This window comes from Trichosurus vulpecula, chromosome 8 (genome assembly GCF_011100635.1).
Source record: "Trichosurus vulpecula isolate mTriVul1 chromosome 8, mTriVul1.pri, whole genome shotgun sequence".
NCBI lineage: Eukaryota > Metazoa > Chordata > Mammalia > Diprotodontia > Phalangeridae > Trichosurus > Trichosurus vulpecula.
Window position 1 is genome coordinate 86,048,595 of NC_050580.1, and position 12,256 is coordinate 86,060,850.

At 37.0% G+C, this 12,256-nt stretch overlaps 1 protein-coding gene across 1 annotated transcript in view; it reads right to left on the reverse strand.

The window, feature by feature from the left end:
* The window catches only part of KIF20B (kinesin family member 20B), a 106,281-nt gene that overhangs the window by 21,613 nt on the left and 72,412 nt on the right, over nucleotides 1-12,256 (reverse strand). The window contains exons 25-27 of the mRNA XM_036737286.1: nucleotides 11,891-12,030; nucleotides 10,752-10,907; nucleotides 3,916-4,092 (exon numbers count right to left, since the gene is read on the reverse strand). Coding sequence (XP_036593181.1) covers nucleotides 3,916-4,092; nucleotides 10,752-10,907; nucleotides 11,891-12,030 — 473 coding nt within the window. The remainder of the gene's footprint in view (nucleotides 1-3,915; nucleotides 4,093-10,751; nucleotides 10,908-11,890; nucleotides 12,031-12,256) is intronic.

The window sequence follows — 12,256 nt, forward strand, 5'->3', positions numbered from 1 at the left end:
ATTCATTTCCTTTATATTATATGGCAGGAGTTCTTAACAGAGGGTCAATGATCTTTGGCTAGATTTGGGAGGGGACAGAGAGGAGCATCTGTAAACTTAGATGAGAAAAATGTTGCGTTTTTCTTTTCACTAACTTCTGACTGAAATTTTGTTTTTCTTTCAAATTACGTGTGCAGGCAACAAACATTATTTCCAAAAAAGAACCATAGGCTTCACCAGTTTGCCAAAGGGGAGGTGACACACATAAAGGCTAAGAACCCCTGCATTTATGTGTAATCAATTTCATTTTCTGTGATGCTGTTTAGTACTTGTCAAAAATGGAACTGATTACATCTTAGATGTCTGAAAAGGATTCATTAATCTCTCTATTAACTTAGAACACAGATCAAAATCAACATCAAATTATATTACACAGCAAATTATATCTAAACTTATTCAACTGAGTAGAAGAAAAGTAACAGGAATGGAAGAATATCTCTCCACACTGCAGATTATAAGGGGCAATGAAGTGTTCCTTTAAAAGCTAGAAGGGATCAAGTGTTAAAACCAAGAACCAAAAGAATCTGAAGAGGCAGAGGTGGACTCTGACCTTCATCAGGAAGTTGGAGGTTGAAAAACGTCCAACAAAAGAGAAAGGGAAGGAAGACCACTCAACACTTGGAGATGACAAACAAATATGAAACTTTTTCTGAAAATGAAAGATTGAGAGGAACCGAGGAAGCAGTAGATATTGATCCTCTGGGGAATGATAAAAAGCCAAATGATAAGAGCCATCAGGTGAGCATTATCTAGTAAGGATCAAAAGAAGAGACCTAGGGGGTGGAGCCAAGATGGTGCCTGAAAAGCAGTGACTAGCGTGAGCTCCCCACCAAGTCCCTCCAAAAACCTACAAAAAATGGCTCTGAACCAATTCTAGAACTGCAGAACCCACAAAAGAGCAGAGGCAAGCAGGGCTCCAGCCCAGGACAGCCTGGATGGTCTCTGGGTGAGGTCTATCCCGCACAGAGCAGGGAGCGGAGCAGAACGGAGCTGAGCAGAGTGGAGCAGAGCCCAGCATGGGCGGCGCGGACCAACCAGACCAGGAGCTGGGCGGAGCATGCCCTAGCGCCCTGAATCAGTGAGCTTCAGCAGTTAGCAGACTTCTCAACCCAGAAACAGCAAAGACAACACAGAAGGTTAGTGGGAAAAGCTGCGGGAGTGGAAGGAGTTCCCGGAAGGAGTTCGAGGTTCAGCTACCGCCCTGGGGGCAGCGGAGGTGAGGCAGCTACAGAACTACAGCTGCAGTTGCTTCCGGCCCCAGGCCCACCTGGTGGGAGGAATTAAGTGGTGGATCAGAGCAGGAGTAAAGAGCCTGATGAAGATCTAAGTCCAGTCCGGGTTGGGGGTTCTTGGGGAGGAGGAGTGCTGGTGTGGCAGAGCTGGCACATGCTCCCAAGTGTGGAACATAGAACTCTTTAGTCTACAAGCAGTCATACCCCACTGAAAAACTCAAGGGTCAAGTTAGTTGGTTGGGAATATGGCCAGGCAGCGAAAACGCACCCAGATTTAGTCTCAGATTTTGGAATCTTACTTTGGTGACAAAGAAGACCAAAACATACAGCCAGAAGAAGTCAACAAAGTCAAAGAGCCTACATCAAAAGCCTCGAAGAAAAACATGAACTGGTCTCAGGCCATGGAAGAGCTCAAAAAGGATTTGGAAAAGCAAGTTAGAGAAGTAGAGGAAAAATTGGGAAGAGAAAGGATAAGGATGCAAGAAAACCATAAAAAACAAGTCAATGACTTGCTAAAGGAGACCCAAAAAAATGCTGAAAAATACACTGAAGAAAACAACACCTTAAAAAAATAGACTAACTCAAATGGTAAAAGAGCTCCAAAAAGCCAATGAGGAGAAGAATGCCTTGAAAGGCAGAATTAGCCAAATGGAAAAGGAGGTCCAAAAGACCACTGAAGAAAATACTACCTTAAAAATGAGATTGGAGCAAGTGGAAGCTAGTGACTTAGTAACAGATAGCAAGGAAGTCTGCTATCTCCCTGGGTCAGAAAAATCAGGCCCTAGAGCAGCTGGTAAGACTTATGAAATTGGATGATTAACACGCAATTCCTACTGTTGTTGTTTGTCCTTTGTTTTTGAAGAGGAATGATGACATCCTGAGGTGATATTGACTTGCAAGTGAACTGGATTTAAGTGAGGCAGAATTGCAGTCATCAGCCTCACTCTCCCTTCCAGAGTCATCAAAGCCCAGTGGCAAGACAAAAGTCAAGACTACTGTTGATGGGCTGGGATGCAGTGGATGACCTTGGCATCTTCTATATCTGACCAAGCTCTAAGTGCTCCACAGTGCGTGCTTCAGCCACCTTCTTCATGGCCAATGGAACAAATTGTTCTTGTTCGTCCATTCCACCAGGGAAGTCTTCACATGCTTGGGGAGGACATCCTTCTAACTCACCAATGGGTCTGAGGCCTGTTGGTTAACCCCAACCTGCCAAGATAGTTTACCAGGTGTAGCCGTAGCACATGCTACAGCTTCTTGGAGCCACAGGTGAGAGTTGGGTGGCAGATAAATACTAAAGGGGGATGAGCAGCCCTGAAAAGGGCTGGGCAAGCCCTTGCACCAGAGGTGCTAGTCCTCCCTGAATACCTATACACCCAGGTCATAGTCAAATGGTGCTGTAATAGGAAGGAACCTCAATAAGTAGGAGAAAAGTCTTTCCTGTCACCAACTCTACTAATTAGAACTGAGGGGTAGGTAGGTGGCCTTTTCCTTTCTCCATCTGCCATTCCAAACAACTAAATGGTAATCTTGTGATGATTGTTAATTTATGACATCATCAAGGATGGCTGAGAAGGAATGTTCTTAACAGCTAAGTTAGGAGAATAGGAAAACAATGCTGTACTAGCAACTATAACTGCTCTATTAGGCAGCTTTACTTGGCAATTTTGAGGAAATGTATTTTTTTAAGGTTGGAGTGCGTGTGGGGTCATGCCTGTCAGGTAAAAACAAGGCTTAACAATAAAAAGGATTTTTAAACTTTTACTTGAGCCATTCATCCCTCTGATTTAGTCTATCTCTCTTCTGCTACTGCCAAGCTCTTAGAAATCAGTTCCTATTCTGGTTGCCTCTATTTACTTAAACCTTTTAAAAAGTGAAATAACAGTGGACTTAATATAATAGAAAATAAAACTGTACACATTGTAGAACAGCAAGATATATGATTGTTAAGAAAAACAACTGGAGACAATTTTAGAGAAACCTGGGAAGATGTGTGAAAACCGATGCAAAGTGAAGTGAACAAAAGCAGCGCAATTTATACTATATAACATCCACATTATAAAATGTGAACAATTTTTTTAAATATTAAGAACTCTGATTAATGCAGTGGGGAGGAAGGGGAGAAAAAAATAAATGTTGAACAACTGAAAAAATAAAATTTAATTTTTACAAATAGTAAAAATAAAGTGTATAAAAACCCCCTTTAAAATAACTGAATAATCTACACCACTGGAAAATACAACCCAAGAAATAGCTCAGAAGGATCAAAGAATATGCAGAAAATCTCAGGAAACAAGGGAAATTCCAGAAACTGAAAAATGACATTTACAGAATTAAGAAAAGCCAACTATGAATTTTTACAGACAATAATAGATCACATTTATATAGCATTTTAAGATTACAAAGTTTTTTACATGAATTTACATCTTATTTGACAATCACAAGCACCCTGTGAATAGGCAGTGTAGTAATTGCAATGAAATCAAAGCTAGTCTGATTCTATTCCAAGGCTCTTTCTCTATAGGAACCTAACATTTCAAATTCTTTATAGTACTCTGAACTGCAACAAGCTTTATAAATTAAGAAATGTGATTCCTGTGTTTCAAAGTAAATCAAAAGGTGAAGAAAACAGCCTTTCACTAACCTCTCTCGGATCCTCTGATGTTGTCCTTTTCAGCTGCTCAATTTCCTTATCTTTCTGCGTGTTACTAGAGACTAGTGCTTTGAGCTGTACTTCTAAAGCCAAAACCAGCTGATCTCTTTCTTCTCGCCATTTCTGTAGGTCGTCATCTTTCTTTGCTAGCTGTGCGTTAAGCCTTTCCTAAACAATTAACAAAAAAATTAAAAAAAAGGAAAATCATGAAAAAAAAAGCCATGGAATAACCAGAACCTGAAGAAATTTTATTAAAGGATTCCTGTTGAATGCTTACTCTGAACAAATCCAACTTTATGACTAAAGGATCCATAAAATAAAGTGGTGAAGTATATGCATGTTGTCATTATGAAAGCATCAAGATAGTGCACTAAATTACTATTTTTGGCAATGTTTTACAGTTTTAGACAAAATAATGCCCCAATTTTCCAAATGTGTTCTAAAATCTGAATAAAGTCAAAACCATTCTTTTGATTTTCTAACAAAACTGTATGAAATTAAAATCCTGTAGTTTACTGTGAATTCCAATATTACCAATGCTGCAAGGTCTTGTGTAATTCTAATTGTGGTGCCATCATATTTAAATGGTTTTAATCTTGATGCTTTTAATATTTTATCCAATATTATCAAAATGAAAAAAATGATGTATGGTTTTGGGGTCAGGATAGAACAAAGAGTAGGGCCATGACCAAATTATCCTGACACTTCTCATCCATCATTTGGAGTTTGGATATCCTTGAATTATTAATACCTGGTTCCATCTACCACATCAAAGTGCTGTGTTATTGGAAACTACTTCATAAACCTAAAGTGCTATGGAAAGTGAGTTATTATTTTAAAAAGAACAAGAATCTTGAACATCATCTGTGGAGCTACACAAATTAAATGTTCATAATTCCTAGTGGTTTTGTTTTTAGCCCTGCAGGCAATACTGCCAAAAGCTAGATAGAGGTTTAAAAAAAATTCATTAATGATCAGGTAGGAACTTAATGTTTATTGGATGATAACTGACAGACAATTTAGTCATCTCTTAGGATCAAATTTCTTAATCTATAAAATGACGGAATTAAACTACATAATCTCCAAAGTGTATTCCAGTTTTAAATGTCTATGATTTATAACCTTACTCTATTTATTAAGGTAAAAAAATGTAAAGAATAAAATTCTTCAACTATATTGTAAACTTCTTGGGTGCAAATTCCTTAAGTAGAGGGATGAAATCTTTTATGGTCAAATAATGGGGTTTGGGTGCTGGGTGGAGAAGAACTCAAAAGAAGCACAGACAATCAAATCAATCCTACAGCTGTAGATAATCAGTAAAAGAGGGAAGGGTGGGGAAGAGGGGGAAGGGTGTTGGTAAAAACCATATCAGAAAAGAAGGGCCATTGGACAGATAGTATCCTGCCTGAAAGCACTGCCAACTGATAGTCACCCCCTAAGAGGGCAAAAATGGATTATAATGTTATGCACAGTAACTGAAAAGAACAGGGAAATTGAGACCAGCACCGGGTAATTAGTAATAAAACATGCTTCCCTCTTCTCAGTAGAAAGTTGGATAAAGCATTCCATACGTACAGACACCTACCTTTCTAATACGGAGGGAAGGGTGTTTTTTTAAGTAATCATATAGTGTTGGCTTTAGTTTCCATATCTTTTTCATTTACATTAATGTACTCATTGTATATATGAGCAGCTAGGTGGTGCAGCGGATAGAGTGCTGGGCCTGGAGTCAGGTCTGGCCCCAGATACTTACTGTCTATGTGAATGTCCCTGAGAAAAGTCACATAGTGATGTCGTTTTGATACTCTTCCAGAACAATGGACTACGACTAACCAATGATCGACCCTGGGCAAGTTGCTTCACCCTGTTTGCCTCAGTTTCCTCATCTGTAAAATGAGCTGAAGAAGGAAATGGCAAACCACTCCAATGTCTTTGCCAAGAAAACCCCAAATGGGGTCATGAAGAAATGACCAAACAGCAACAGTAATTATATATATATATATATATGATTCTCCCAGTTGCATTGACAATGTGTTAGTGTCCCCATAAACTCTCCAATAATAACTATTTTCCAACTTTTATCTTCTTTGACAATTTGATGGATGTGAGGTTTGAAAGCTCACATTAATTTTTAAATTTTCATTTCTTTTAGGTTATCTGGAATGTTTCTTTTATATAGTAGAAGTTTGCAACTTCTTTTAAAATTGTTCATTTTTTATTGCTTATCTATGGTCCTTGGTTTTATTTATAATATATGTGTGTACAGATATGTATATATGTGTATATGTTTGAGTGTTAATCTTAGACTTTTATCAAAGATAACTGATGCAAAGATTTTCCCTGCTCTCAGCACCTTCTCTTATTATAGGTGGATTAATTTTGTTCATGAAAAAGTTTTTTAACTTTGTGTATCCAAAATAATCTATTTTGCCTATTTTTAATCTTTCCTATTAATTTTTTGGTTAAGAATTTTCCCCCTGATTATATTGGAAGGTGTCTTCTTTTATTCACCTTTAATGTTTTTATTTTGTGACCTACTAGGTTGAACAGTCATTTGGAATCCATTGTGGTACAAGCTATAAGTTGCTGTTCTTAACCTAATTTATTCCAAATTACATTCCAGTTTTCCTAAAAGTTCTTGCTAAACAAGGAGCAGTAACCCTTTTCCCAATAGCTAATGTTCTTTGGTCTATCAACCTGTAGGCTACTGTGTTTGATAGTTCCTGAGTCACATTTACCTAGTGTGCACCACTAATCTATTTTTCTTTTTGTTAAACAGTATCAAAGAGTTTTGATGATTGTTTTTTTAACAGTTTGAAATCTTAATCCCCTTATTTTACAGATGATCTTTTCAACAAGGCTAGTGTATGATCTGAAATTGGTATGGTGTGTTTTTATCAAGGTTGGGTTCAATTGCTAGGAACTTAAATACTATTTTCCCTGCCATGCAGTTCATTTAAACAATTTTATATTATTACCATTTTCTAAGAAAATGAAATATTTATAACAGCACATTCTGTGGAAATGAAATACTGGGAAGTGGGTAGGACTGGGAGATGTGGATAAACTTTTGTACATAAAACATGTGGAGATGGTGAGTCAGCCTTGCAGCGAAGACAATATGAGGTCAAGTTCCACCTTTACTACCTATATAACCCAAAGCAAGCCACTTGATCTCCAAATACAGCAAGCAAGTCTCTAAGATTACATAAAATGTAGACCTGTATTGGTAGAGGGAATTCCCCTACCAGGAGCTCCAACATCAATGAAATCACAGAAGATGAAGAAGGAGCAAGGAAGAGAAGTAGGGGGGTGAGGAACTAGAGGGAGGGGGAGGGGAAGAGGGAGGGGGGAGGAAAAGGGAAGGAAAAAAGGAAAAGGGAAAGAGGAGGTAAAGGAGCAGGTAGAAGATAAGGAAGGGACAGGGATGAAAAGGAACAGGTAGAAGAAGAGGAGATAGGAGTGGAAGGAGGAGGCGGGAGGAGGAAGTGGGAAAAGAGGAGGGGGAGGAGGAAGAAGAACAAGATGTAAGGAACAATTAATATGATAAATTCAGAGAAACATGGGAAAACTTGGATGTACTGATACAGATCAAGGAAAGTAGAACCAAGAGAATAGTATGTACCATGAGCATAATCAAAGTCAAAACCAATCTTGGTCCCAGAAAAAAGAAAGAAGGAAATATATTTCCCTCCTCTAGGCCAAGTAGTAGGGAACTAAAGGAATGGAATGAGGCACATGTCAGATGTAGTCAGTTGTTTTTGCCTTAATTTTTCTGCGAGACGGCAGGATTCAGGGAGAGGATACATAGTGGGAAATGGATCTGATGTATGAAAAAAAAAGTAGAGGGCATAGTTGTGTTAAATAGAAATGTGCTTCAGAATCAGAAAAACCCATGCGCATGTCCCACATCTGCCATATACTGTGTGACTTGTGTGGAACTTAACCTTTCCAGGGTTTAGATGATTAATTCTGTAAGACGAAAAAGCAAAGTGTATTTTGTCATCGTGCCTAGGTAGGGGTTTCTTCAGAAAAAGTTCATATACCAATTAAGGAAAAAAGTCATTAAGTAAGGGGCAGGGATAGGAGGAAAGAAGAGTTAAACAGTTTTAATAATGAAGAAGAAAAACTCCAGACTAATTTCTTGTAAAACTATCAAAATGTCAAATATAACTACCAAGTTACCAAAGCAAAGAATAAATCAGAGATTTTCCATTTGAAGTTTTTTCTAACGATTACTTTCTGGCTATTCTGGGACCAATGTTGAATTCTCACTTCCTTCTCTGAAAGGCTATTAGTTGTTACTTTTATAGGCAGTTTCTCAGATAAAGGTCTCATATCTCCAATATATAGAGAACTTTGTCAAATTTATAAGAATGAGTCATTCCCCAATTGATAAATGGTCAAAGGATATGAAAAGGCAGTTTTTCAAAGAAGAAATCAAAGCTATATATAGTCACATGAAAAAAACACCCAACTTATGACTGATCAGAGAAATGCAAATTAAAATAACTGAGATATCATCTTATGCCTATCATGTTGGCTAAAAGGATGGAAATGGAAAACGACAAATATTGGAGGGGATGTGGAAAAATTGGGACACTAATACACTGTTGGTAGAATTGTAAACTGATTCGACCATTTTGGAGAGCAATCTGGAGTTATGGCCAAAGAATTATAAAACTGTGTATATCCTGTGACTCAGCAATACCACTATTAGGCCTATTTCCCAAGGTGATCAGGGAAAAAGGAAAAGAACCTATGTTTTAAAATATTTAGAGCAACTCTCTTTGTGATGACAAAAAACTGGAAATCGAGAGGATGCCCATCTACCGGAGTATGACTAGACAATTTGTGGCATATCATTGTAATGGAATACTACTGTGCTATAAGAAATGATGAGCAGGTTGACTTTTTCTTAAAAACATGGGAAGACTATATGAAATAATGAAGAGTGAAATGAGCAGAATCAAGAGAACATTGGAAATAGTAACAGCAATAGTGTTTGAAGAATTATTGTGAATGACCAAGCTATTCTGAGTATTATAAATATTGAAATCAACTATAATGGACCTATAAAGGAAGACGCTTTCCACTTCCAGAGAAAGAACTGATCCACAAAAATATACATACTATGTTTTTACACAATATATGCATATATGTATGTGTATATCTATTTATATGTATATATACATATGTATACATGGATCTGGATATAGATCTGGATATAGATAAGTATATCGATGTCAAATGGTGGCCTTCTCTGCGCAGAGTAGGGAGAGAGGGAGGGAGACAGTTGAGAACTTAAAATGTAACCCCCAAAAAAATTTTTACAAAAGACTGTTAGTTGTTTTAAAAAATGTGATGATTAAAAGAGAAACAATTTAAAAGCAAAGTGGCTCAGAAACAACCTGAGTAAAAGCTGCTCCAAGTTTTAAAGTACTGGCAACACCTCATAGTCCATCCTCCATGTTAATATAAATGGTGTCATAAAGTATAATCAATTCAAAAGGTAAGATCGGAAACAGGTCACCTTAAGTTGTGGTTCACTTAGGGAGAGATATTACTTAAAGAATACAAAAGACCATTAAGAAGCTTTCAAACCAAACAGCAAAGTTTTCTGGAGAGCTAGGCAGTTATCTAAATTCTTCTGGAGCTAAAAAGATTAGGGCAGGTACAAAGAGCTTCATGGTAAGGTCGGACAAAAAAAGGTCACCTACAAATAGACAATAAATACACAATACACAATAAATACAAGGAAAAGTGAAAATAAGAATCAATGGGAGAAATTTAACAAAGCAAAGACTATGAAAAAGGAGGAAAAATTGATTTTAAAAGTGTATAAGGAAAATGTACAGTGGCTTATATTTTCTATTTTTTTTTCTACTCACTAAAATTTTTACTAGAAGGAAAGAGTATATAAGGGTTCTTTTTTCTCAAATAAGAAGACTCGTAGCATCCTATCTGCACACAATTTAACTTTCTCTTACTGCTGTAGAGACAGTGAAGCCCTTTAGCTATCACACTGGAGCCTTGTTCAAATCCAGTTGTGTACCCTACAAGGGCAACCATGGCAATAGGGAGACTTCTGTACTCTGGGCAGTTCTTAGAAGCTCAGGTCAAAGTGAAAACCGCACTTTCTTTCCAAGTCTCTCTTAGCTAGTTCTCATATTCTGTTTTGTATTATGTGTGCCTTTGTGCTGTCTCACCTTTCTCCAGGACCTACCTTCCCTGGAGGTGGCCATACTCACCTTGGTAACCCCTTCAATATCTAGCACCCACCGATAAAGGTCAGAATGGACTAAACTGTCTCACAGCTTAAGAACACAAGAATTCTGTGTAAAAGGAAATTCTCCCCCAAGGAGAATCCTGAGGAAACAGAGGAAGTTGGCTTTTTTCTATTTTTATAATAAAGTCACTGCACGACTATAGCACAAATCTATCAAAGCAGAAGTAAGGCTGTGTTTGATAGTACTGACAGATTTCTGGCCACATTTGTTATTCGCCAACACCCAAATGATCTATCACATATCAGATATTTTTCGGCTTCCTTCTATTTTAAGTGATCACATGCTCTATGAGTAAAGGAATCTGTTTTTTTGCTTTTCTGTGTAAAGTGTCTCACCCTCTTCCTTCCTTGCCATAGTCTCAAAATATTGTCTGAGGTCCATGCCCCAGAAGGTGAGTGGGTTCTTCTCTTTGCCTGAGGAAAACTAAGAATCTAGGAAGGGAACAGAGAAAATACCTTTTCCAAATTAATTCATGCCCTAGGGGCTGGGATGAAGGGTAAATAAAGCAAGCAAAGGCTCTCCAAGTCTCGCACCTACCACTTCATTATGAAGTTGTAAACAACGGGCTCGATCTTCAACATATTTTTTCATTTCTCTGTTGCGACAGTTCTCAGCTTCTTTAGCTTGAGTGATAAGCATTGTTTTTTCTTCTAACCATTTCTTTCTGTCACCTTGATGTTTCTGTTCTGATTCCTATAAACAAAAAAAATTAAGGGGAGCAAAATTTCTAGAATATTTTACACATAAAAGGTTCCTTCACTGAAGATCTTTTCAAAAACGAAGCCTATAATTCTGCAAATTAAGAAGGTTTCCTGGAAGGAGCAGAATGGACTAATTTCTGGAGGTCTCTTCTATTTGGGATTAGTCACAAAATATTCAAATATTCCTTAATTCAGGAATGTTAAGTATAGAAGAATTCTAAGAGAAACACGCCTAAAATAATATAAAGAATATCAATGTTGGAAAGGATCTTAGGAATGTACTTTTAAGATGACATTTTAAAAGGAGAGCCAGAGAACTGATATAACATTTGGTAAATCCCATGAAAGGAATTAGTCATCTGGTATTCAGGCCCTGATGAACAATTCTATGTTGTTGTTTTTTTAAATAAAAATGATATCAATATAACAGAAATTCAATTTTCATAGATGCCATTTTTCTCAACCTAATTTCCCTAGAGAAATTTTAAGTTTTAAAAAAATTGTTAGAAATAAAAAGGAATGTGTGGCCAATACCTAAATGGAAGAAACACCATTATCCAGTGAAGGAAGAGAATCTCAACTTGCAGAAGCCAATGACTTACTTGCTGCACATTTGATTTTCATGGCACAAAACTTTGTTTTAGGAAATAATCTCTACCATTTAGCTTTCACAAGTACAAAATCAAATACACATAACTATAAATATATATATATATATATATATATATACATATATATATATATATATATATATACACACACACATACATACACATATATACATATACATACACACACATATATACACTTATATGTGTGTATATATACATATACATACACACACACACACACACACACACACACACATGTAACATGCCCCCTTCCCCTGAGTATGGCAGGTAATTCACTAACTCAGTCATCTTAAGTTGACTTTACACATAATTAGAACTTAAGATCAAATAAAGAGAACATTACCTGTAACTCTTCTCGTAGCTGATTGAGCTTTTCACTAAATATATCTTTGTCATTCTTATCACTTGGATTTGAGTTTTGTGGATCTTGATGATCGATTTTAGCCTCCAGATTCTTGTATTTTTCCTTCCATTCTTCCAACTCTAGTGATAAACATAAGTGGACCAAGAGAAGGTAGAACATGAAAAAGAAATTTGAAAAACATAAAATGCCACACAGGTATTTTTTTACTTTTATTTGTGTTTTGGTCCAGATCTGTGATTTCATTATTATAGGGGAACTCCCTGTGGGAAAATTCCCTCTACCATGTAAATCAGTAATTCATCTGGAATTGATATTCAGAGTTGCCTGGCACATCTAAAAGTTGAG